The 25355-nt window shown below is 52.8% G+C and overlaps 10 protein-coding genes across 10 annotated transcripts; 4 read left to right on the forward strand and 6 right to left on the reverse strand.

Annotated features, from left to right (window-relative positions):
- Window positions 1–389: 389 nt before the first annotated feature.
- M421DRAFT_415933 (zinc finger protein OZF) lies at window positions 390–2497 on the reverse strand. The gene is made up of 5 exons (XM_033590885.1): window positions 1727–2497; window positions 1547–1678; window positions 1445–1498; window positions 1225–1398; window positions 390–1174 (listed from the first exon to the last, which is right to left on the reverse strand). Exons 1-5 carry the CDS (start codon window positions 2318–2320, stop codon window positions 740–742), a joined length of 1389 nt encoding a protein of 462 aa, XP_033453840.1. The 5' UTR covers window positions 2321–2497; the 3' UTR covers window positions 390–739.
- An 11-nt stretch (window positions 2498–2508) lies between these two features.
- M421DRAFT_200664 (uncharacterized protein) lies at window positions 2509–3166 on the reverse strand. The gene has a single exon (XM_033588108.1). It carries the CDS (start codon window positions 3029–3031, stop codon window positions 2570–2572), a length of 462 nt encoding a protein of 153 aa, XP_033453841.1. The 5' UTR covers window positions 3032–3166; the 3' UTR covers window positions 2509–2569.
- A 2750-nt stretch (window positions 3167–5916) lies between these two features.
- Window positions 5917–6420, forward strand: M421DRAFT_200701 (uncharacterized protein). Its single transcript, XM_033588109.1, has one exon. The coding sequence runs from the start codon at window positions 6066–6068 to the stop codon at window positions 6318–6320; it is 255 nt and encodes an 84-aa protein (XP_033453842.1). The 5' UTR covers window positions 5917–6065; the 3' UTR covers window positions 6321–6420.
- A 611-nt stretch (window positions 6421–7031) lies between these two features.
- Window positions 7032–7901, reverse strand: M421DRAFT_415935 (uncharacterized protein). The gene has a single exon (XM_033590886.1). It carries the CDS (start codon window positions 7412–7414, stop codon window positions 7133–7135), a length of 282 nt encoding a protein of 93 aa, XP_033453843.1. The 5' UTR covers window positions 7415–7901; the 3' UTR covers window positions 7032–7132.
- Window positions 7902–8531: 630 nt separating this feature from the next.
- Window positions 8532–12966, reverse strand: M421DRAFT_415936 (leucine rich repeat protein). The gene is made up of 5 exons (XM_033590887.1): window positions 12106–12966; window positions 11390–12052; window positions 10242–11345; window positions 9683–10194; window positions 8532–9622 (listed from the first exon to the last, which is right to left on the reverse strand). Exons 1-5 carry the CDS (start codon window positions 12612–12614, stop codon window positions 8751–8753), a joined length of 3660 nt encoding a protein of 1219 aa, XP_033453844.1. The 5' UTR covers window positions 12615–12966; the 3' UTR covers window positions 8532–8750.
- Window positions 12967–13179: 213 nt separating this feature from the next.
- Window positions 13180–15879, forward strand: M421DRAFT_415937 (Pet127-domain-containing protein). The gene is made up of 2 exons (XM_033590888.1): window positions 13180–14883; window positions 14930–15879. Exons 1-2 carry the CDS (start codon window positions 13351–13353, stop codon window positions 15761–15763), a joined length of 2367 nt encoding a protein of 788 aa, XP_033453845.1. The 5' UTR covers window positions 13180–13350; the 3' UTR covers window positions 15764–15879.
- A 384-nt stretch (window positions 15880–16263) lies between these two features.
- On the reverse strand, window positions 16264–18435 carry M421DRAFT_984 (uncharacterized protein; the record flags this gene model as incomplete). The annotated part of the gene is made up of 4 exons (XM_033598608.1): window positions 16264–16503; window positions 17637–17838; window positions 17886–18009; window positions 18060–18435. The coding sequence occupies 4 exons, from the start codon at window positions 18433–18435 to the stop codon at window positions 16264–16266; spliced, it is 942 nt and encodes a 313-aa protein (XP_033453846.1).
- A 1548-nt stretch (window positions 18436–19983) lies between these two features.
- Window positions 19984–22879, forward strand: M421DRAFT_200965 (uncharacterized protein). Its single transcript, XM_033588110.1, has 5 exons — window positions 19984–20371; window positions 20422–20575; window positions 20725–20778; window positions 20838–21944; window positions 21991–22879. The coding sequence occupies exons 1-5, from the start codon at window positions 20291–20293 to the stop codon at window positions 22833–22835; spliced, it is 2241 nt and encodes a 746-aa protein (XP_033453847.1). The 5' UTR covers window positions 19984–20290; the 3' UTR covers window positions 22836–22879.
- Window positions 22880–23289: 410 nt separating this feature from the next.
- Window positions 23290–24192, forward strand: M421DRAFT_415939 (uncharacterized protein). Its single transcript, XM_033590889.1, has 3 exons — window positions 23290–23471; window positions 23755–23837; window positions 23892–24192. Exons 1-3 carry the CDS (start codon window positions 23379–23381, stop codon window positions 24094–24096), a joined length of 381 nt encoding a protein of 126 aa, XP_033453848.1. The 5' UTR covers window positions 23290–23378; the 3' UTR covers window positions 24097–24192.
- M421DRAFT_415943 (ribosomal protein L28e) lies at window positions 24123–25134 on the reverse strand. Its single transcript, XM_033590890.1, has 3 exons — window positions 24951–25134; window positions 24772–24896; window positions 24123–24689 (listed from the first exon to the last, which is right to left on the reverse strand). The coding sequence occupies exons 1-3, from the start codon at window positions 25104–25106 to the stop codon at window positions 24515–24517; spliced, it is 456 nt and encodes a 151-aa protein (XP_033453849.1). The 5' UTR covers window positions 25107–25134; the 3' UTR covers window positions 24123–24514.
- Between the last annotated feature and the right edge of the window lie 221 nt (window positions 25135–25355).

The raw sequence follows: 25355 nt of genomic DNA on the forward strand, positions 1-25355 counted from the left end.
AATCGTACAAAGATGTAGATACGCGCAATCGGACAGCTGATTGTGCAATGCCTCACAATCCCGAGATCTCGTCACACATATATAACATCTTAATTGAAAACGGAGTTGTGCCGAGCGAGTGGCTGGTGATGGTGGATGAGTGGGTAAGAATGGAAGAGGCGTGCGCGTTCCGAACTCATTCGGTACAAGCCGCGGGCACCGGGTAGAAGCGGTGAGTGTGGTCGCGCTCCGTTAGCAAGGCTATCCTGTGTACGTTTCGTGTGACGCATCAAAGTTCGATGTTGGGTTGGTGATTGGGTCGAGGGCTGGTCATCAAAATGCTCGAGTGTTCGAGAAAGTCCGGTACTCTATGATGATAGGAGGAAGAGGGGTGTTGAGATGCGATACGGTGAATGTGTTGTCCTTTGACAAATGCAATTATCTTTGGTATCGTGTCTTCCCCTTTACAGTGGGAGTAAGCATACATGGGGTATCGTCGAGCAGCGTAGTTACAGAATCAGACGCACATGATCAACGTTGATGATGTTGTCGAGAAATTGTGCGCCTATACAAGGAAAACATTGAAATCAAGAAAAATATACCCTCGCTGCGCTAGGTGGGTATCATTAACATCCAGGCTGCCCGATGTCATCAACAGTGACCTCAAACTCTCCATACCTTGCCCACTTCAATGCTACAGCCGTGAGACAGTGTTTTTATGCCGTAGTCGTGTGGTCTCGCCAGTTTTATGCGTGAGATGTCAGTACATCTTCCGCTCCGGAAAGACCATGTCATCGTAACCGCTTCCTTGAGGTGGATAGCCAGTCTGCGCGGGTGCACTGTAGTCGTAGCTGCTATCTGACCGAGGATGGGTGCCGCAGGTGGCATCTGACGACAGCGATGAGCCGCGGCTACTCCGATCACTGCCATGGTGGTGATAGCCGGAGAAGTTCCTGCTCATGGAACCCATCTGAAGGGGTGCATACGTGGAGTGCATGGCACTAGAGCCGGACACGGCAGATATCCTCCTATCCTTGCCACGGCCTTTGATGCCCTTGTTGGAGTTCTTGTACAGTGATGCGAAGTACTCCCATAGCTCTTTGTCTTCTTGCGACACCCAGTCGCCTGGGCTGATATTTGCGAACTTCTGTGTGAGATATCTGAGAGCTGCGGCGTGGAACTTGTTCTGGTGCGACTTCATAGCTGTCAGCACAGATCTTACAAGCAATTGAGATGCTATCTCACCTTCAGGTTGCCCAGTTGAGTGAACTGTTTTCCACAGTCGTCAAGCTTGCAGGTGAAAGGCTTAATTTGCTGGTGGACAATCTTGTGAGCGCGCACATTGCCTCGCTGTGCAAAGGTCTTGCCACATATGTCGCAGCTGTAGGGCCGCTCGCCAGTGTGCCGTCTCTCATGCGTCTACACAAGTCAGAAGCTATACTCAAAACGATTTCTGCGCACGTACCTTGAGATTGCCAAGTTGTGAGAAGCGTTGGCCGCACGACAGCGCCTTGCAAACCTGGACAAGTTCAGTTGATGTAAGATTGGTAGATAGAGAGCGACTTACAAATGGTTTAGCACCGGTGTGTGCACGAACGTGGATTTCTAGATGTGTCTTTTGGTAGAAGCTCTTGTCGCACCCAGGCATATTGCACTGGTATCTCTTTCTCGGCTTCTGAATCGGCTTCTCGCCTTCGTCCTTCATATGTGTTAGCAGGTCAATGAGAAGCTCAGGTGAGTGTCTTACCTTGTTGACCTGTGGTACTGGCACCGACTCCGGTTGTTTGGCCTGAATCGCTTTCATCAGAGTGTCGACATCGGTTGCAAAGTTGATGCCGGTGCCATCTGCTGGCTCGGAGCGTGAGCGTTCGAGGTCTGCGCTATATGAAAATTCGTGGAATGATGGACTCGAATGTAGAGGTGACGCAGTGACAGATTTGGAGTCTGTGCAGAACGTTGGGTGTGCCTCTTGACGAGCAGGCATCTGCTGGACAAGACTCGATCGAGCATATGAGATGTTCTGGGGCACGTCTGCTATGTATCCCGTAGGATATGCCTGCTGCATATTGTACGGGTTTACTGGAATGGGGTCGAACGCGAAAGCGCCAGACTGGTACGGCATCGACGAAGTCAGACCGTTCGTTGAGAAGAGTGGCAGGCCCATCTCAACTGTGGACGATGTCTGATGATACGTCCTTGGTGGTGGCGGTGGATTGTTCACACTGCGTTGTGGTTCGAAAGGAGACATCAGGCCGGGAAGACTCATGTTGGGCATGTGATAAGTGTGCTGGTTGCGCTGATGCCAAAAGTCACCAGGATGAGAGGCAACCATGGTAGTCATTGTCGATGAAGCCGTTCACACCGCTAAGAGACCAGTGGGGGAGTAGTGGGATGTGCCTCGTAGGTATGGTCGAGTGGGAGGCGTATAGAGATGAGCACTGATAATGGCCAAAGGCTGACTGCAAGGGAGTTCTGACGAGAAGCTAAGGGCTGAGTGGCGTGGATAGTGTCAGTTGGTAGTATGTAGATATACTTGTTCCGCCTTTGGTGGTGGGAGCTTTGGGGGTTTACATATGGACGGCCAATTCGCTCAGTCCTCAATGTGTCCCGTAACTGGGCAAGGATGACGACTGTTGTGGAGCAAGAAGAGCCTTGGATACAGGGACCAAGTTCGGAGATCGAGACCAATACTCATGCAGCAGATTGAACAGGGTACATCGCTCTCGCATGCAGCCAAGCGATGGTGGGCGAAGGCCACAGATGTTGTTCGGCTTAGGGGTTTTAGTGAGTATCGACGGGGGTTGGCGTAAACAGGGGAGGGGTATGCCATCTGCACAGCAGTGAATGGGGGCACCGGGGGACTGTGCGGCGGATCAGGGATGCAATCTGAAGACGCCCACACTTGTCCAGGGTCGGGACGGGATCGGGGTGCCTCCCCAAGAATACGAACGAACGAACAGTGGCTGATCTCAGGTGCTGAGAGATGTGGGGGTTTTGCTTGAGACAGACGCCCCAACCGCGCCTTATTGGACGCAATAGGGACAATCATCATGGGTTTACCTATCCGTGCCTATTGGAAGAGCCGCTTCCAGTGTTTTCGGATATTGGCGAATAAGACACAATTCGTTTTTCGTTTGCGCAGTCACCGACTCCGGAAGGGGCCATCCTGGAAGTTCCAAGAGAAAATACCGGCAGGCATGCGCGATGCAAGATCCGCAGGGCCCAGTGGCATTTACGATGAGGCATGAAGATCAGCCTAGTGCGCGCGAAGGATCCTGGTGTGGATCCCATGATGCTAGTCCTTGGCCGGGCCGCATCTCGCAGCGCATTCTCTTTCGCGTGCCCTCAACGCGACATGCGACTCATGAGTTCCCAGGCCGAACACACGTGGGTACGGGAACAAACAATGATATGGGCTCAGGTTGGCTGCCGCTACGGATAGCTGCCTCTTTCCCGAATTCCCATTGAACCATAAATGAAGCTGATTGCCCATCTAATACTGATTGAAACAAGCTGAGTGGCTGCTGCCACTGTATGGGCGAATGACGAGCCTCACTCAGCGTGGAGGCGGCTGCCGCACTGACTGACAGCCGCAGTGAGAGAACTCCTGAGGCGGCTAGTACGAAGTAGGTCGTATGGAAACCCCGGGCTGTCAGTTAGAGGTGTACAGATAATCATTCGAGCATCCAACTTGGGAAGCGGGCGCAGTAGGCGTGCAAGGGTCAGCGGTTCCAAATGCTGCCGCCAGCCTCTTCGGCGAGATACACACAGAGCCGCTTCATCATAGGGCTTCAGCAGCGGTTCGTCTACCAGCGCGACCGATATGCACAACGCTCCTATTGATGGCGAAGGAAGCAGTGCGCAGTGAATGGTGCTCATCCCACTGGAGCGGGTTTTTGGAAAAGCTGGCTACTTGTTCCTGCCCATGGCACTAGGCAGCCAAGCAAATCCGCGCCTTCCCCGCCAACCCTGTCGCTCAAGCGCGTCAGCTGCATCGAACATCACAAACGCAATGCTTCACTCCTGAATTCCACCTCAAATCTTGAACATCCGCATTCAGAAGACCATGCATATTTCGCGCGTTCATTTTCGATCCTCTCTTGCTGCCTAGCTCGCTTTCGCTGACAATCAAACGTTAGGCTCGCGGCCGCTGCCATGACCGCCGGCTTCACTGCAGGCTTCGTCCTCGCCGATGTCTCTGCGTTGCGGTGCGATACGCAGCATCGTCTCCCCGCAAGCTGCTCTACTTGATTTTTGTGCTTTGCGTAGCCACCTAGCTATTAACCGCATTCCAGCGCTTGTGGCAGCCTCGATGGCGGCTGGCCCGACGTATTGGAAAACTCCAACAGCTCGGGAGCCACCACCATCAAAGTTTGTCACTTCTCTGCCTCCTATGCGAAAATTCGAAACCACATCTCTGAGGCAACTCTGACATATTCGGATTGTCGAAACATTTTTGACGTGAGACAGGCTTCGATTAATCGGTCGATTAAGGTTTCAATTTTCAATTTGCCCAGCTTGCCTGGTCGTAACCATCGAACGATATATGAACACACGCCCCCGAGATGCAGGGACACGATTGATAACGCAATGAGCGAAACACCACTACTTTGCAAAGAGGTTCTGTGCAATATGTGTAGATCCATAGCCGAGCCTCAGGAGCGAGAGTCCCATCTGTCGTCGATTGCACAGGCAATTTGAGAGAAAAACTCCATGCCTTCGCTATAGCCGATGAGACAACCCAATTCAGCCTGACCTGTATCAATCTCTCTCCGCGTCTCGCTGACATACCGTTCTCAGGCATTCTCAAGTGTACACATCTCAACCTCAGCATCCTAGGTGGCCTTCGTGAACTCGGCTTGCAGTAGCCTCAAACTTACAAGCGCTCAAGTACCTTCCGGTAACAACATTTCCTGTCTCATTGTGGGCATAGACGTTGGTGGTAAGTTCTTGACCCACAATCTGAGGTCCAATCACAAGGAACAGACAGATTCAGGTCTATAAAGCCGTCCACATTCAAAATTGGTATAGATATACCATGGTCAAGCGAATGCTGGCATTGGTCCGGAACAAAACCAGTCACTGCCTCACACGGCAAGACGCCACTTCCCGCAGTCAGCTCAACTGCTAGTTAGTATCCAGCACATATACCTTCGTCTCAAGTTCCACTTAAAGACTGGTTCACTGTCCCATCCGTTGACACCACACGAGGGTTGCGAGCGCTCTTACGCACATCTACCATCGCCCTCTAAAGATCCCACCGGAACAAATCACATCTACCATCGCCCTCTAAAGATTCCACCGGAACAAATCTACTTTGGGAATGCCATTTCCCTTGTCTTTGCGCTAGCGTTCCTGACGAATGCGACGTTTGGATCTGTGCATCTCGATCTGTGCCTTGCACGAGTGGATCCAACCACACTCCCAAGCGCTGAGTCAGGCCTCGTTGCCGCCCTCCCCCCCGATAAGCGAACGGCAGGCGCTTTGCACACCCGAAACAACACCAATGCACGTCGCTGGAAACGTTCAGCTGCTTTGCAAACCTGATCTCGACACATCATGAATGCGAGATCGCATTCGTCCATCGCAATCAGGGGTTTGTTACTGCGTCTTGCCCGAGGTGCAATGAACCTTGACTTGTTTTGCAGGTTGCAAGGTAGCATTCATCCTGAGGACTGAGGACACGGTCGACGTGACTCCCTTGGCAAATCTACTCTCGCAGCTGGCATGGGTCAAGGGCTGTCGCGTGGAGGCCGGAGGTCTGAAGCGAGACGCCCACGCATTCAATGCCATGACATTCCCAGCGTTGTGCTGCGTCTACAACAACGCCTTAGTGCGACATTGGGAACGTCGACCACCCGAGACTCGTCATGAGCCATGAATGGTTTCCGCATTACACGGGTATTCTTGTAAGGATTGCTGCAAGATCATGCAGGCCCCTGTTCTAAATTCTGCTGCCCGAGCGCGAGATCCTTTGACCTGATATGACTCGAATGGTGCGTTCAAATCGCGCAGACGATCTTGAGTCCCCTGGAAATGGACATTGAAGTCAGCAAGACCATGGATGATACCGCTGTCCGTTCTGAATGCGCTATCTCTATGACGAAACTCCCTTGACCTCGGCGACGGAGCCTAGACCGACAACTGCAACTCACCCAAAGCATCTACGACCTAGGCGAAACTGTCCTGTCGTTGCTTACTTCAGACAGACAAATGTGTGCCTGCGCAGACAGAATATCGTACCACCTCATTCTTCTTGTGGGCCGCCGCACGTACCCACAAGATACGGCCACTTCGAGCCTAATCAGTCTGCAATCCAGCGAGATGGTACATCCGCCTAGTACTGACTGACGACTTGACCCTTCGCTGCACGATTCTGCAGTGCACTGCTGTGACAGTAGGTGCTCCACCATGTCACTTTCAGCAGAGGCAGTGCAAGCTTCCGTTGCAACGCGAATCGCCGTCAATCAAATTTGGATTATTTCATTCATGTCCTAACAGCTTGTACCTACAATTGTATTTGCATGTAAAGTTGACTCAATGAGCTTCCGCGATTATCGTGGGCTCACCGTTTCCGAAGTCACATCTATGTTGCTACTCGCAGCTACGACGTCCCAGCTACAGATCTACCACCATTCGATCCTGTTCGAGCATCGTCGTACCTGCAGTGTCTCGATAATCTTGATTTCATCTCTTGTCATTGCCGATTGTCACAAAACGCTCCAGGCACATAGACCCACACCACCTTCACGAGACGCCACCAGCAAAACCTCGCCAACGGTCACACGAATACGATCCCGGCGATCCAGACAAGATCCACTGCTTACTCCTGGCTCGATTCCTCGCGATCATGCATCTCGACTTCGCCGACCTGAAGCTGCAGCTCGCCCGTTTAGGCACCGTATGATCAAATCAGATCATACTCGGCAGTGTACCCCAGCCGCACTAGGCTCCTTCGGGTTGATCACGCGTGGCGCGACGCGGATGCACGATGCTGCACGATTCTGCAGAAGAGTGGTCCACCCTGGACCCATGGATTGTGATTGTGCGACGGAGAAGTGACTTGTAATTTCTGTACGCGCGAAGGTGGGGGACGTTGGTTTGAGAGCGGATGGTGGCGCCGAGAGTCAGGTGAGATGGGGTTCTGAACGACTCAGCACCGCAGTCGAGACTTGTCAACGTGCGGAGAGTGTTTAGTAATCTTACAACGTTGGGGGTCGAGCACACTTGCCGGGATTGACAAAATAAGAACAGTTTGCGCTGCCAGAAGATATCTGCGATCGTAGTGCCAGAAGCGAAGCTTGATGAAGTTCGGGCCTGCTGGAAAGAACAGGAGGTCAAGCAAACGGCCAGCGACTTCCTTCATCTCCTCGACCTGCTCTCTAAGGGTGCGTCTCGTTGTCTTTAATAACGGAAAGCTAAGCTCCCCATCCATTTTGCCGTGCCAGCGCAACTGATTACTTCTTTTGTGACTCCTCTCCTACAGTCATCTCACAGCCACTCTGCTACGGCCCACATGTGTACCCATTCACCTTTTAACAGGCAGCAGCCGTTCAAGGTGAGACCCAATTCCAGATCAATAGTGGCTGAAAAGCAACCTGCCTCGTCGTCACTGAAATCTGGGGGTGTGAAGGTGAACTTGGCAAAAAATGGGTCACCTCTTCCTGGCAAGAGACCGTCCATCTCGAGAAGGAAATCCTTGTCGCTAAGGAGTCTGGAACCGGAGATTTTCTGCTGCGAGACAAGTGTGTCGTACTGTTAATCATTGAATGTGACCACTGCTATTTCGAATGCTCTGGTGTGCGCACCTTGGTGCCTCCCGCTCAAAGCTTGTCGTAGCAGGGTACCTGCATGCTGAGCCCATTCAACAATGTAGCGTGAGGCAGTTTCGTCTTACTCTGGTGATAGATGCTCCAACGTGGCCGCTTGACGTTCAGTCAGTCCTCCACTGGCAGATAAGGAGCACTGCCACCCCAGTGCTACCACAATCAGATTGTGAACATCATCAAAATGGTCTTCTGCTGTCCAGCAGCGCTGCGTACGTATCATCATATTTTGCATCAGTTTTGGGGTAATGGGCGCGAATCCGCAGTGCTCTTGAGCTTCCTTGTATGCATCAAGTCGACTTGACTACCGTGGAAGCTTTCTCCAACACGGAGAGATAGATGTAGAGGATACTGGAGGGTGACCAAATGACGACTGGCGCGAGGGAAATCGGTCATTCCGCGATGGATACGGGCGACAGGTACGAGCTCATTAAACATAAGCCGGAGCTCTTTCGGCAAGCTGAGGAAGCGGAAAGTCGACAGCGTGGAGGTACTCATGTTTTGCAATGCGACTAGCCAGGAGACTGTCAGTGAGTTTGGTGCTGATCTACTTCGAAGTTGAGGGCCGATCGTTCCTCGTGTTCGTCACTCTGTTGGTCTCTTTGTTTGTGGCCGAATTGGACGTCACAGAAAGGACCCTGGAGTCACTTTCGCCAAGCCATGGTGAATCCAGCTTCACTTTACCGTAGTCGGATGGAGAATGGAAGTGGAAGACAGATTTCGAGCCTGCGCTTTACTAGGTGAAGATTGCGGATTGCTCAATTGTTGCTATGTGCATCGAAAAGAAAAACGTTCCAATGTACGCTGCGAAAACATGATGACGACCTCCCAAAAACCAGAAAATGCAACACCGTGTATGCAAAATGCTTGTACAAATGCGCCTGATATGTGTGTGCCAAAATCAAGATGTGGGTGCAAAATGCACAGCTAGAGTGCGGAAGGCCGCTATGAGAATGCGTCCCGATTCTGAGCAAAGCTCATCTCGATCTCCTTTCCTAGACTTGTCACGTCGAAGTCGAGGTTGAGTCTGTCCCGTCCGACCGTCTGCTCCATCAGAATCTCTTGCTCGACGGCTGATATCCCAGCAGACGAACCGTTCGTGTTTGGTTCGAATGTGCTGCTAAAGTAGTCTACCTTCGAAGCGTGCGTTTGTCTCGTCTTCGCCATGTGGAAATCTGGCGTACTACTTGGTGTGCTCCCGGGTGACTCGTAGAATGAGCCTGGTGTGGCAGCGCCGAGTCGGCGAAGCTTCTCTGCTGTAGGTGTGCTATCGACACACTTCCTCTCGATGATCTTACTGTGACTGGAGGCTGTGTCTGGCCGGTCGCGCTCAAAATCTTCATCACCGACATCCATGGAAACGGGAATGCCGTTAGCAATGTTATAGTTGCGTTGAAGGTACTGCTGCAATCGGTACTCCTGTCGCGACCAGCTCTCGTCAACGAGCCCCAAGGCGGCTTTGATGTCCTGATCGGAGAGACCAATTGATGGCCCGCGGTCCCTGCCGGTTTTGATTGTGACTTTGCTGGCTTTGCTTGCAAGCTTGCTGCGGACGGATACGGGCTTTGAGGTTGTGTAGGCGGATGTGTCATCACGCATCTGCTTGACCTGGTCTTCCGTACGCTTGAGCGCCATTTGACGAGACTCATGCATCGTTGGAAGATATAAGAGCGTGGTGTTACGATGAAGAGCATTGACGAGATCTGTGAAGCCGTTCAATGCTATGTCGTTCATCTCGCAGTAAAGATAATGCAGTGTTTTGTTAGCCTTGAGCACGTCTGCAAGCGTGCTTGCCCCTTGTAACCCAAGTTTTTGATCTGTGACAAATCAGTATCGCGGCCGACATGTTTCGACGGAACAGCGAGGAAAGGTCTTACATCGTATGTACAAGACGCGCAATGACTTGTTATGCTGCAAGCCTCGCAGCGCCCTATTGAGTCCAACACCGAGCTTAGTGGTTTCCAATCTTGAGTCTTCTCCTGACATGTCAAGCCACTCAAGGGTTCTGTTGTCCGAGAACATCTTCTCAAGCGCTTGGCATGTCTCCTCTGAAGCATCGCTAGGTAGAGACGCACGGGAGATATCAAGCTGGCGGATTGTGTTGTTCTGTGCTAAAGCCAAGATCATCTTACGAAAGTCTGCTTCTTCCTCGAACTCGAGTAGGCGAATCGTGAGATGTGCCGGAGCGTAACCGGTTGCAATTGCTTTCGTCAGCCTCTTGAGGTCCTTCTCGATGTAGTTCTCGCTAACATCTAGGTGCAGATCTCTGGCTCTGCCAGGCTCTTCCGTCATAGATTGGAGCAAGTAGGCGACATCCTTTCCTGTGATGTAGCAATGGTCGACTTTCAGCTCTCGCAGACCTTTCGACTGCTTGGTGTTGATGAGGTAACTGAGTCAGATCAGCTCATGCTCAAATCATAGTAGTGGCGAACTTACCCGGCAATGGCATCAATAGTCGCTGCGTTGAGCGAAGTGCCGCTCCAACTCAGCTCCTGGAGCCGCATCACGTTAAGCGTTTCAACGGATATCAGGGGCTCCGGACCGGATGTTCGCGCAACGTGAGAAAGGTCCAGCTTTGTGAGGTATGCAAAACAGCCAATTTGCGAGTCGAACAAGGCGGGTGAAAGGCGGAAGGGATTTGAAGAAAGATTCAATGCCTCAAGAGTGGTCTCCTGTGATCGTAGAGAATCCAAGATAAGAGACAATGCACGATCCGTCAGACCGCAGCGGCTCATCTCAAGAGCACGCAGATGGCAAGCGCGCTCGACTGCCGCTGCAACTAGATAGTCCAAGTCTGTCTCGCCAAGCTGAATGCCGTTCAAGGCAATCCAGTCAACATTTGTCGTTTGGTACTTGCACAGAGGAAACAGAGCTTCAACTATCCCACAGCCTGTGTCTCTCGCACTCGACTTTGCTTCTGTGAAATCTTTGGGTTTTTTCTTGATGCAATTCGAGAAGTCCATGCGTCGCAATTTGCGATTGGTCAAGGCCAGGGCCCGAATCTCTTGCACCAGCAAGCAGGAACGTGAAAGATCTTCGATGTCTATCCGCGCGTATGTTCCTCGCTTTGTCTTCGTACAGACGTGTTCAACCCCGTGCTCGTCAATCAATCCATTCAAAATATCGAGATGTACATCCTTAAACGCGATGCCTGCAAAAGTTTCGTTGTATCGTAATGCTCGCATGACTGCTAGCAACTCATGTACGGTGTACTGGCTGCGTCGTAGTCCAATGGGCTGCAGCAGCTCAAAACGCGGAGAGTCTTCGTCTGGGTATGTGATTTGGTAACTGATGTTCTCAGGTTGTACACCGTACGCAATGCAATAGCCAATGAGCGTGCGATCGAGAGAGTCTTGGTCCATCGTGTGAACTTGAGATTGACGGAGGATATCATTTCTGACAGCTTCAGGTACAACGAATTGATACGGCCGGGATTCCCACTCCGGTCGCATGGTTTCTTCGACATGGCGCAGACGGACAGCAATGTCATGGGATGCAAGTGATGCCAAGTGGAAAGTTTTGGCCTTCTCCAAGGGTTTCCTGTACCGTTAGACCCGTGATTTCGAAATGAGAGAAATGCATACCTGAACGTCAAATGGAAGGTATCGTCAATCTCGCTAAGAACACATTCGGTAAGTGCAAGTATCCCGTGTGATGATTGAGAATTGAGCGAAGCCAAGGAAGGGCTGGATGTTCGTTGAGAAGGTGGCTTGAACAATGGGATCAAATGTGCCTTGTGTACGCCAATTGCAAGAAAGCAGACAGAAGCAGAGAGCTTGCCTAGGTCCTCTGCTGACGCCCTCGATGCTGTCTTGCCTGGCTCCCGTAGGACCACCTTGTATATCGCATAATGTGGAGGCACGTAGTCTCGCTCTGCTTCCACCACACGAGCAGCAAGATGCGAGTTGTATGCAGAAAGTGGGTTTGCGTCTGACAGACGTGCGCTGTTCGAAGCGTACCGTATCTTGAACATCCATGTGTGCATTTCGTCGGGGTCGCCAAACTGCAGTGTCATCGACGAGGCATGGTTCGTCTCGTCGTCCAGATAGTAGACGTCTAGAGCGAAGTATGGACCTCCGTCTGGTGCATGAAACACAGCTACGATATGGCGCAAAGGCGTGCCCATCTCGCGGTCTCCGGAGGCATCTGAGGCGAGTGATTGAGCTTCTTGCGCCGAGCCGGTCGAGGGACTATGACTATGTCGGTAGGTCGATGCGCGATTGCTGCCGTTGTGTAGTGATGATACCCTGTGAAATGTCAGCAGAATGCCACCCCTAGTTGACATAGCCGTGGACCCTACCCAGTAAATGCATCTGACGCCTTTGACTGGCTTTTGAACCTGATGAGGTGTGTCTCAGTCAGGACGAGGTATTCCTTTTTCTTCCTGAACATGGAGCTGCTCGTCTGAACCTCGCCATGCTGCAAGACGTGGCGGCTATGTGTATCGTCGACAGGGGAGTCAAACCCCATAGACGTGCGCGTCGAAGTCGCAGAGAGTGGCTCGTCGTCGAGGTACTTGGAGCTTCTCAGCGACCCGAATACCGAGCTGGCGCGCTTGCCGTTCCCTCGATTGGGCAGTTGCGGTCGTGGTCGCGCGGCAGGAACGGAGGTCGGTGTTTCTGTCACGGTGTTCTCGTCGATTGTCTGTTTCTCGCTGTACCCTGACACATCTGACAGATTGGACATAAACGACGCCGTCCGGCGCTTCCGTAGGAGATTCGCTGGCTGCGACTCATCTTTTTTGGGTGTAATGCTCGTGAATGCGCTGAGAGAGCTACCGAAGATGCTCCGCCGTTTGTCCTTGGACATGATGAGCGACTACCTTCTCTGCTTGCGGGCGCCGCCCCACGCGAGGTCAGCGGCAGTAATGGCGCATGCGGAGGACCACAAGCTGATTGGGATTGAATGGGGCACGCTCGAGTGAGAGCAGCAGAGGCAGCGCGGTACAGTCGCGAAATGTCGAACTTGGCGGCCAATCGCGGCGCAAATTACTGTTGCATGGGGAGCCGGGGGTTTGAGTAGGTAGATGTCTAAGAGATTATACGCCGATACGAGCGATTGTGTCTCAGTTTGCGAGGTGAAATGCTGGTGATCATTTGCAGGTGTAGGTGCAAAAGTTGGCAGAGCGCCGACCAGACTGGGTGTCACTGTTGCGGCGGCAATTCTGGCGTTGGCTGCCTTTGAACTGCTGCCCTGTATCATCCCCGGCCCTTCGTGCTGGGGTGACCAGGTGGGGCCTTTCATGATGAGCTCGGCGTGTCCCAAGCTCAGCAGCACAGCACGTCTCAAGGCAGCCTTCTGCAAAACCGGTCCTACTGCTCAACGGGGCAGGCGACAGCGGCGCAATGGGTCTCAGGCACAACGCGCGTTTCCCGAGAGATAGCAGATGGTGTAACTGGCTGTTCAAACGCACGTCAAATAGGTAGAGCGGCGTTCGGCGGTTGAAGGCGGTGACCACCGACAGAATTTCTTAGATGGAAGGCGCGACTGTGCTATCGTTGACGCGTTCAACTCCACGCTCGTTCGCCCCAGTCACTCTGTTTCGATGCTCAGGAGCAGCAAGCACATCGCACGGGCTGCGCCATGGCGTAATTCCTCCATATGCTGTTTCTGCGCCGCTCGCGGCCAGCCCATAGCTCAGCAACGGCGAGCCTTCGGCGCCACCGAGGTCCTGCGCAAGAGGTCCAAGGCACACCAGAAGAATGACCAGAACTTAAAGGTCTTTAAGGGCGAGGTTCTCCAGGACAATGCATCGTCTAAGAACAATTTCTCAGAAAAGGACAGGTCAGACGATCTCTTGAAGCAACTTCCAGACGATGTGCGGATCAATGATACAACGGACAAAGAAGCTGGCCTTGCAAAAATAAGAAAAGTGGGTCTGAAAGAAGGAAGAAGTGCGCGGCTGGGTGAGGATGGTCTTGCAGGCAAGTCCCTCAGGGAAGCTCTCTTGGAGTTGTCAGTGGAAGGGTCAACGGCGCAGCCACGCCAAAAGAAGCAGCGGAGAACAGATTCACCGGACCTCAAGGTGGAGGAGGTGGCCGCGGAGGACTTTGAATTCGAGCCCGTCGAGGTCAACATGCCTTCCGTGCCAATGCTGGCCTACGGCCTCGACCGCGTCCTATTCAACACCGGCATCTACCGTCTGCAAGACCCCCGGACAGGCGTCTACAACTTCGACCCGTACCTGGAGAAGATCATGCCTGTCGAAGAGTTCGACTTCGACGCGCTGACCGAATACAAGACATCGTCGAAGGACGAGGATCTGCTCGCTGTCACAAGGAAGCTAGGTGTCAAATATACAGGATCGACTTCCAGCATGTCCAGTGTACTCCAGCACTTCCATTTCTTGCTATCCGCTCACAGAATGCTGAATCACAGCATGCTGTCAAGGAATTTTCCGGACTCAACAAACAAATTTTCAAAAATCACAGCAGGACCAGACGCCATCTTCTTGCGATATAAGGATGGAGTGTATGCGATCGACGCCGACAAGACATACGACACCCCTAACGTCATGAGCTGGCTCGGCCACTCCCTCGAGAAGCTACTCACAACCGAACGCACCGAATTTGAGCGCTACCGCAGATCGAATCCAGAGCAGACACCGGCTGAAGGCGATTCGGCAAAATGCTTCCACTACTCAAAGCAGGGAAGCATCTTGATGCGCTCTCAACTCGACGCTCAAGACCCCCGTCTACCCGGCGCTGGTATCTTCGATCTGAAGACACGAGCTGTCGTCTCCATTCGCATGAACTATAGGAAATATGAGGAGGGTCTTGGATATCAGCTGCGCTATGCGCAGGGTGAGTGGGAGTCGTTCGAACGAGAGTTCTACGATATGACCCGCGCCACCATGCTGAAGTACTCGCTTCAAGCACGTATGGGCAGGATGGACGGTATCTTCATTGCTTATCACAACATCGAGCGCATTTTCGGTTTCCAGTACCTCAGCCTTTCGGATATGGACCAGGTCCTTCATGGGCAAACCGACACTACTCTGGGTGACCGGGAATTCAAGCTGTCCATTGGTCTGATGGAAGAGCTTCTTAAAAGAGCCACCGAGAAGTTCCCTGAGACGGTAGGTACTCTTCAAAATTACTAGTGGATAACACTAACAGCCACAGACGGTCCGCATGCACTTCGAAACCCGCCCGTGCGGTGAAGGACAGCAGCCTTTTATGTATGTTTTCGCCGAGCCTTTGACCGAAGAGCGCGCAGACGAAATCCAGAATACCGGTGCACAATACGCAAAGGAATGGGCACGCCGCGTCGTGGGTGTAGGCAATAATGATCCCGAGGCACAAAAGGAGTGGAAAGATCTTCAAGAAGAAGTCGACGAGCAAGTCAGCGAGGACGGCACCGCAGATAAGGCCATCAGTACCCCAGCAGCGAGTCAGGAAGTCGAGACCTTCGCCGAGGGCGAGACTACCACCGAAGGCGAAACCACCACCTCCGCCGAATCAGTCGCCGAAGACATCGAGATCGATGCGAACAAACTCCTACCCCCCAAACATGAGAAGGATCAGAGCAACGGCGGCCCGCTAGCAGGCTGGACCCTCACAGTTCGCAACAAAGTAAACGGGCACTACCTGAAGCGTCCCGAACAACTCGAGCCAGAGGACAACTGGCAGATCGAGTACCACATCTCTGACATCGACGGCGAGACAGTTTGGAACCTGTACAACGCGACCAAGGAGCGCCGACGTCAGCTCATTGGCAAGGACGAAGAAGAGGAGAAGAAGGGGCTTGCGCATTTCCGGAAGATCATCCAGAGATATGCATCGAGGGGCCAGAAGTGGAGGGCCAAGCAGGATCAGATCGACGAGGAGAGGGGTGTGCAGATGTTCAGGCCGTTGGGTCCGGGGACGCCGGAGTATGCGGCAAGAGCGAGTGGTGAGGCTGGCCCCCAGGCTTCGGTTGAAACTATATCTGAGGTTCCTGTGCAGAGTAAGGAGTAATGGTGTTGAGATGTAGAGTGATGTAACATATTGTATACTGTAGCATAAACACGACCGAGTATGACTGTACAACAGAGCATGCGGTTAGTTAGAGATATCATAGCATCAACAGGCGTTCAATTCTCCCTACTCACTCCTACCTTATCATTCACAAAGGCAGCATATTCAGCTGATAGGTCAGACAACGGCTCTCGCTCTCGCACTCGATGCAGTAGACCCGTCATTTTCACTGGTCACTGCCCCTCCACGAAGATTACCCTGGCCAACAAACTCTCAAGCCCCATCCTCCCGTTTCTTCAAGCTGATAACCGTATCATCTACGTCCCGCTCGATCCTGTCCTGCACTTCTTTGTGCCCAAACCGTTCCCAGTGAACAGCAAAGGCAGAGCTGACGGCTTCCAGATCGGCGTCTGCTATTTGTCAAACAGCGTTTTCATGCTCACAATGACGAGCATGGCTGTCGTCAGCACAAGTAGCGCGAGCGGAAAGCTCAGTCATTTTCAATCAAATCGCATGCACACCGTCGCTTGTGAGACACCGCCTTGCACGTACAGAGGGTTGCGGTCCCATGCTGAGCCAGTTCTGCGTAGCTCGTTCGTCATAGCGACAGCGACGGCTTCCATGTTTGCGTCAATTGAGTTAAATGTGGCGTTGCCATCATTGTACAGGCTCCTGAGCCACCAGGCGTCTTTGCAGTCCGCTGTTCTCCATGTGTGTGGTTCTGCACCGATGACAAAGCCCTGCGCATTTCGCAGCCGCCGGTCAGTGCGTCTGAGAGATTTTCTTGTACAACACGAATATAGGGACCAGTGAATTCATAGAAGCATTGGTGAGGAACTGAGACATTCCGGCCATCAAAGTAGGTCGCGTTGAGGGTACGTCCGTTGGAGGCTACTGAGATATTATCCAAGGTCACTGACCGTTGGTCGATGATGCAGTGGTCGTTAAATAGCGCCAAATTTGCAATGGACATGTCAACATCATACGGACTCCTTTTCACTGGTGTATCACGCACCACTGTCTCTGCATACTCTGTATCGACGATTACCCCGTGGTAGTCCTTGAAGCAAGGATAAAGTGCGCATACAGTGGAGACCAGATTGACAATGTCCAAGTATGAGCTCGCATTTAAGTTTGGATGTGAGCAATTAATGCCGTAAATGGTGGTATCTGGCTCTTCAGGATCCTGGTTAGAATGCCAGTCGCAACTGTTAGTGGTCAAGGTGACCATGCTGAAATTTAGTACGGAGGCTTTTACCGCGGCCAAGAATGGATCATCTGAATTGCCTCTGGATAGCGATCACTTCCAGCCCTCGGAAGTAGTAGCATTGAGGAACACGCGGGGAGCGTAAGCTTCCTCGGAGCTCAATGGTTGAGGACTTCAGCTCCACCTACACTGGTCCACAGAATTGGCATGTCATCTGACAGTGGATTATCGGCAGGAAGAAAGAGGTAGTACCTACTCTATGCCTCCATTACTTTTCTCCATCTCATACACAGTGATGTTGCCTTCATTGGGTCGTGCTTCGTAGAGCCAGCCGGTGATGTCGATGCATTTCTGTCACGGTTTGAGTCTCTCTTGCCTCATAGGCAAACGCACCTCACCTTCGGTGAGATGCGACTACCCATCCTGCACTAGCGCTGTTTACAGCCACTCGTGTATACCTACTGTTCGTGGCTGCACACAATACAACCTCAGTTCAATTCTTCCTGCATATGCGCACTATTCACTCCACCACAACGACTTCTTACACATCGCCATGGATGAGTGAGTAACACCAATATAGGATTTGAACGTGCAATTGCAGGTTGGACAGCCTGCTGTGATGGCTGAACGGTCAGCGGCCGGGTTAGCCAAGCCCTGCAAAATTACGGCCTTGAAGTCCAGACTAAGGTCGAAGGAAACAGACGATACGCGAGGGTAGTCGACATTACCGTTGGTGTTGACGACCTGGATGGATGACTTTATGGCTGCAGATGGAACATTGCAAGGGACGGCCTTGACAGCCTGCTGGGTAAAGGGACCAATGGCGACGGAGAAGATGATGACCAAACACCCTATGAAGACGGAATCTCTGCATACAGGGTGAGCGTCTATCTGGCAGTGAGGAGGGGGTCTAACATTCTGCGTAGTCTGAATAAGAGAAAGAGGGAGCCGCCAGGACCTCGTTCTGCCGCATCGAAATACTCAAGGTGTCGAAGTAAACGTGAACGACGGTACCAGAGCCATTTTATCTGGCTCAAAGCTGTATGTGGGTTAGACTTGTCCAAATCGTACGTTGAGTGCCAATCGTACCTTCTTCGACACCGTATAACACACAGACTCCGAGGACAACTGAGAGAATGGCGATGATCGTGTTCGAATTGATGCTGTATTTCCACGTTGGCTGCTCCTTCTGATTAAACTTTGCAAGGATACCGACAATGGCAATCAGCTCGCTCACACCGACCAGGAGCGTTAAAGTCTCTTGCCACCATGTAAACAGAGATGTTACATGATTGCGTCGAGGACCAACGGACTCCGCCTGTGGGTGAGGGGGAGCAAGGTTCAGAGAAGGATGCTGCTCTGGCTGCTCTGTTGTCGCGACGATTGGCACGTGCTTCGTCTCTGACAGGTGCTTTTCCGAGGAGCATGCCGTTGTTTTGGAGTCTTTCAAGGCGGTTGGGTCCATGATCGTCGACAAAATACAACACACGATGTATGAGGCAGTCGCTGGATGCCGTAGGCAGGCAGACAGGAACCATCAAGAATCAATTGCCCCAAATTCAGCTTCATGAATCGCTCAATCGCTTTCTCGGCCTAAACTGCTTTGCGAACTCAAAATGTGCTGGCATAGAATCTTGAGAGGTAGCTACAATAAATGTGTAAAGTGCTGCATGGCGTTCAGCAGCCAGTTGAGCAGTGGCCTAGAACATATTGACGCTCTCGTAGATCAGAGAGTACTGTACCTGTGAGATCAGGGTTTATATCTGATCCAATAAAGTCCAAGTATCATACACCTCCGTCTATCCTCAGCCGCGTGACGGCTTTAGAGGGCTGCACGGTTCAAGCGTCGAGCTCCAGCTCCAGCTCCAGCCAGCCACAACACATCCGCCCATGGTGGCACTGGCTTGTCAATCTTCTAAGTCAAAGCAAAGGATGGCTTTCTCCTTTGATGGTGAGCTTCCCGGAATGATTATGTACTGGCCTAGAAATGACTATGTTGAGTGCGTATCACAAGAGACCGCCGCGGCGAAGGGTACCGGTAGGTACTGTACCTACCGGTACCGTGTCCGTGTGCACAACGCCCGGAGTCGAACAACGCCCGGAGCACAACATCTACACCAAACTTCAATGCGTAATAGTTAAATCCTGATATTATACTTAATAGGTTCTGCCACACCACCTCTAACAGCTTAGGATTAGTCTCCTCTAGTTCTACAGCTTATTCTGCAGAGGATTGGCTTAAAGCTTGCACTACACTTCATGGAGAGGTGAAGAATCACCACAGTGTAGGTGCGCAGAAGCTAGATTAAACTATCTACTATCTATTAACTTAAGTAGAGTTGCTCAACACCAAACTTGACGCCTTGCGCAGGAAGCTATACAAAACCAGGAAGCGCCAGAAGCAACCTAATAGGCAATTGGACCTACAACAGCATTGTGAGTATTATGGAGGTGCGATGTTGTGGTCTCCTTGCTCCTTCTGGGAAGCACGAGCTCGTATAGAGGTTGAAGAACAAGAGAGGCAAGAAGAGGAGCTGAAAAAGGTAGAGATGAGGTGTTAGCTGCTGCCAATAAACAATATAAGGATAAGATGGCAAAAAAAAGCGTCAACAGTGGGTAACGGAAAAGGTAGCGAGAGATCAGGCTCGGGCGGAGGAGCGAGCAGCCATAGAGGAACGCAAGGCTGACAGAGCGCGTTAAATAGCAGCTCACGACGCTGAAATAGCTCTCAAATTATCGTAAAGAGGTAATTGCACAACCTCAAAAGCTTCTGCAGTTAAACAGAAGCCTGTGCGTCGTGCTGTGGGTGCTCATGGTCATCCCAAGCCTACGACGCCTCCTCCACCACGCGCAACTGTCACTACCAGGTCCGGCTGCACCGCCACGAAAGATAGGTAACTTTGTTGACGAAACTTTGTTGCATAGGCCTATAAAATACTTCACCAAAAACTCTCAAGATAACAATGATTGTACGTGGCTCTACAGCCTCGTCTTTATGGTTATAGTGCAGGGCTGGAGAGGGCGTTGTTCGACTCCGGGCATTGTGCGCACAGACACGGTAACTTACCGGTACTCGAGGGCTGGGCCCTGATCCCTGCAGCTCGCGTCGTCATTGCCCGCATCGTGAATTGCACTTTCCATGAAGATGGCAAACACAAAGCAAGCCTTGCATTGTCACTGATCAAACTTCTCTCGCATACCCGCCACTTCAGCATATTGCTAGCAACCGTGCCGATTGCCACATCGACTGTGCTTCGCCAACACAGAGCTCGAGCGCTCCACCACCGCATCGACAATCCCACATCGACAGAACTAGCACCATGGCGGACGATAATGCGACGATGCTCCAGGAGCTTAGCGGCTACCAGCTTGTGTATGAGGACTGTCAGAAGCTACTCAGGGTCCGCACACATTCCTTGCAATGACACGGCGTTGTACTGAAGAAGCGCAGGTCTTCAATGGCAATCTGGAGCAGGCGGCAGACAAAGTCTTTAGCTCAGACATGTCGGCCATACACAAGCTCATCGATGGGTCAAAGCCAACGTGGGATGAGAGCGCATTCGGCGCAAGCCGATATGGCGATGACGCGAACAATGGCGTGCCTAGTATGTCGGCACCTTACTCAGGTAATCGCATGGACGTCAGCTGACGAGCCTCACCTTAGCATTCAGTATTGACTATCCGCTAGGCGTTGACAATCACCCTTGCAGCGGCGCCAACAGCACAGCACCTACCCGGCCTAACTCGCGGATAGGCACACGCCCCGGCTCCGCCCTGTCTACACACGCGGGAGATGATCTCATGCAGAGTCAGTCTATGGCGGACAATCTGGCGGATGAGAAGAACTGAAGGCTAACATATGGCCAGGCATCGAGAGTGGACAAGAATCAGGCGTCACGGGCAATTCGAAACCCGTCTTTGGGCCTGCCACACGAAACGACTATGACCCGAGCAGTTGGTCTATGGTCCCAGCTACGACTGCTTCTGAATACATCGCCGATCCGGTACCAAGCCAAAGGCAACGAGAGGAGGGCCAACCCGCTATTCTGAAGCCTTCGCCCAGGTTCAACTACTTCCCAGCGATGCTCACCATCCTGCACTCGGTTCCTCAATTTCGAAATGCACTCCTATCGCCCGCAGTGACACAAGACGACTACTGGGTTGGTGAAGAGTGGTGGAAAGGCAATCCCACCGGGCGGGCACGGATTATAGATGACACGGTCGGATGGGACGAAGCTTATGGCCTCGACATCATCTACGAGACACAGCGCCTGATGGCGTTCCTGGATAACACTGACCGGGCGTACACAACGATCGAGTCGATGCTTGACATGGACGCTTGGAAGCAGCTCGAAGCGCCTCTCTCGACAGAGCCGGACGATGATATGCTGAAACATCTGTTACTCTGGAGTGAAGCCTACGCTAAGCAGGACCCGGATTTTGAAATTGACGGCGTCTTGCGATCCGTCGTCAATGCTCAGCAGCAGGTCAACAGCTTTGTCCTGGATAGTACCGTGACAAAGCGTGTAGGGCGGGACACAGATATCTACGACGTGCTTGATGACACGTTCTTTCCCAATCCAGAAGGGACCGCTCATATCATGAACATCAGCAACGTCTTGATCTTTCGACTGGAAGGGGCTAAGCAAGACACTAGCGAGCTTGGCTGCCGCGTTCCTGCTACCTTGTACGCGGATAGGTATCTTGAAAAGAACAAACACATCATAAAGTCGATGTTTGGAGAGATGGCAGTGCACACGTCCAAGATCAGTAGTATCAAGGACCAGGCTGACCGGCTCATGTATCACACACCGGCAAAACGCAATTCAAAGAAGATCGAGTCTTTGAAGTTGATCAAGACAAGCATGAAAGCTTTCGAGCCAAAAACAGACGAAGATGAAATCAGCGAAAGGGATGCCGCAACCCTATTCCAGCTGCAGAAGTTGCACGATAGCATCGAGTGCAAACTGGCCGGTAAATTACACATATATGTACGCTGGACGTATGCTGACCACGCTAGCCCTCGACGAGCAACAAAAGCAAGCGCAAGAGGCTCTTGATGGCATTGCCATGCATTTTAAGCCTACCATCGATGATGGTGCTGAAGCCCTCATTGATCTTACTGGGCCCGATCACCCCGAAGGACAGTCTCCTCAGGATGCAATGCATCATCCTTACCAACTCTGCGGTGTAGCAACCCGGCGCGATGTGATCTATCTTCTCCACCCCGATACTGCATCCAACGTCCCTGGTGCGAAGCAGTGGTGGCGCATACAGTACGACAATGAATCGGGCACCGCAAATATCATCCGCGACCGTGTGGACCAGCAACAGGTTCTCGAACGAGCAACCTCGGAAGCCGCGTCAGTACTACTCATCTACGCCAACAAAGCCGCCATGTCCGAGAAACCCATTCCCTTGGCCAAACCACTGGAGGACTTTGTCAAGAAAGACAAGCTGTGCTTCCTCGAGGAACTGCAGAAGAGTCATGGCCTGGACTCGGGCAATGCATGGGAAGACTTTGGGGATGAGATGAAGGGAGACTGGGATAAAGCAAGCAATCCGCCAGGGTACAATCACGATTGGGCTAACATTAGTTCTCGGCAGTTCCATGATGAGATGAGCAAACAAAGCTCTGGCATGAGTTCTGCGACACTGACACCCAACACGGAGATGGACGGGGAAGGCGTGCGTGAGATGGTCGAAGTCAACGGCGGCATGGATGCCATGGCCGGTCTGCGAAGTGACCCCATGGCGGTAGACACGCAAGCGAGCCGCGACACACAGATGGTGGATGTAAAAGAGATACATGCTGAGGAACCGAAGGCCCAGCATATTGAGTTCGCGCAGAACAAAGGCGGCTAGAAGGCGCTGACTGCCTCCCGGGTTCGGTTCGAGAGTGCTCCGGAGGAGACTGTGGAGACCAGAGAGTTGACGCCTGAGATGACTTCATCACGCCGCTCCAGCCTGGCCAATGTGATGGGCGGGCAATGGACTGATAACGATGCTGCATCGGGAAGCATTGTAGAGTGCAGCTCGCCGCGCGCAGTGCGATGACGGAGAGCATTGGCGTTCGGTGTGATGTTGAAAGCGTTGATTGTGAGATGCATAGCTTGGTGTTTCGGAACCATGGACCGCTGCAAAATGCAGCAGCGAGGGCAGCATCATTGCCCCCACTCGTCAGTTGTATCCGAAGAATAACAGTAGTGACTTGCCGTCGTGTTCCCCGCCGAAGAAGTTGCCGAACATGCCGCTGCTAAAATGCACATCCTTGTCCATCCATGTCCGATTAGCTCCCGCTGCAGGACAATCACCTCATCATTTTCCGAGCTTTCGCGCACTGGACACGTGCTTCACTGCATCGCTCGGGCAAACCACATTGATGATAATATACACGAGTCGGCCAATATGGTACGCGAACATGGCAGCCTGACAAAGGACGACGAGACGAACCAGGCGGCTTGGGAGGCTGTCAAGGGTGGGGCTTATGGGGGTGTCAAGGTATGTGGTTGCACGTGCTGTGTGTGTCTTTGGTCTTGTGTCTTTGGCCTGCTTGTCTCGCTTTGGCTTTTACGGGTTTGATTACTGGGCGATGGGCGATGGTTGTGCGTCTCTGCTCTTGCTGTGAGCTGGTTGGTGACGTCATTGACTTCTGCGGTCGTTGTCGTTGTCGTTTCGTTGTTAACCCTGCTGCGGTGTTGGGGCGTGCAGATGGGCATTGAGATGCGCAGGGTCCTGCTTCTTTGCACGGCAGCCAATTCGAACGCGTACTGACCTTGGACAGTGGGGCGCGTTCTTCGCCGTCGCGGGGGGAGTCGCATACGCGGTCTCACCTCTCTACAGAGGGTTGACTGTGCAGTTCAAAACGTACGCAGCGGATGCCATGATTGGACAGTCTCAAGCTAAATGACAGCGCTGCAGATACATACAGATGTCCGCCATGATCTTCGGCGGCATGGTCGAGGCTGATGCCCGTATGCTCCGGTATCACCATGCTGTTCGATCGCATAAGAAATTGCAGTCAGATATGGCTGTGTGGAGGGCGTACGAGAATGAGTACGAGGAGCGGGGGACGCCGGCAGTGGGTTCTGAGAGCGGGGCGCGTGGGAAGAGCGCTGGAGAGTAAAATGTGGGAGGAGCTGGAGAGTAAAGTGTGGGAGGAGCTGGAGAGTAAAGTGTGGGAGGAGCTGGAGAGTAAAGTGTGGGAGGAGCTGGAGAGTAAAGTGTGGGAGAAGCTGGAGAGTAAACGCTACAGCAGAGCATGCGCTGGTCTTGCGACAATAGCACAATTGACGCGACAAAATCTTCACACTACGGTTTGCGAAAGATGTAGACCGGCATCGCATACAGCATCACTGTTCCAGTCCGTTGTGCAGTGCAGTGGGTTTCGAAGCATTTTCATTTCCGGCTGGTCTTATCGACCTCGCTCGTATACTTCGTCGACGCATCCCAGTCGATGCGATCCATTCCCAAAAGCAGCGAACTCCTCGTCCTCTATCCCAGCGCGCGCACAGCCACAGCCACAATCAGTCAGTGTGCGTAATCTATGCGGAGGCCTCGGCGGCCTTCTGTGCCTTTGCGCCTCGCAGCTTCTGGGCGGGCGAGGCCTTGACGGGCTTGCCGGCCTTGCGGATGGCCGAGGCGCGGGCAACGGCGTCCTTGCGGAGGTCGGGGCGGTAGTTGCGCTTGGCGGTCGAGTTGACGATGGCGGAGTAGATCCTGTGATAATCAGCTCTCTGGTCTTTCTCGAGGCGCAGCTCGGCGCGTGGAGGCTGAGCCGTGAGTGCCGGATGTCACGTACTTGCGCGAGCCCTTGGAGGCGCTGAAGGTGGTGGACTGGGTGGAGCGGGCGGGCTGGTGGTGCTTGTCGGCCTTCTTGATAAGGAGGGTGACACCGCCGTTCTCGGAGGCGATGACGCCGATGGCCTGCTTCAATCAACACGTGTCCGTGATCGCTGCGTCGAGTGCAGAGCTGCTGACCTTGTCGGCAATCTGGCCCTCGTTCTGGCGGCTGTAGATGTTCCTCAGGTTCAGCGGGTCGCGGGAGAACTGGACGCCGTTGGCCCTCTTGACGAGGGTGGCGCTGTGGCCCTTGGTGACTGTCCAGGCGAGGTCGTGGGAGATTGTGGCGGCCATTGTGTCGGTATGGGGTGGTGATACGCGGATTCGGACTTTTCGCGCTGCTCGTCGTGTGCGATTTCGACGAATTCTCGCTAGATGACTAAGCGGCGATGCTAGGCTGTGGCTGAGAGGCGAGGCGTGGCTGCGGAGCGCTAGTGACGACCACCAACGGCGTCGTCAGCTTGCACTCAGTACGACTGGGCGCACTTCCGAACACGCCCGCCGACGCATACGCCTCGCGCAACCAGGCCTTACACCCTCCAG

Source organism: Didymella exigua (genome assembly GCF_010094145.1).
Source record: "Didymella exigua CBS 183.55 unplaced genomic scaffold M421scaffold_2, whole genome shotgun sequence".
Classification (NCBI taxonomy): domain Eukaryota; kingdom Fungi; phylum Ascomycota; class Dothideomycetes; order Pleosporales; family Didymellaceae; genus Didymella; species Didymella exigua.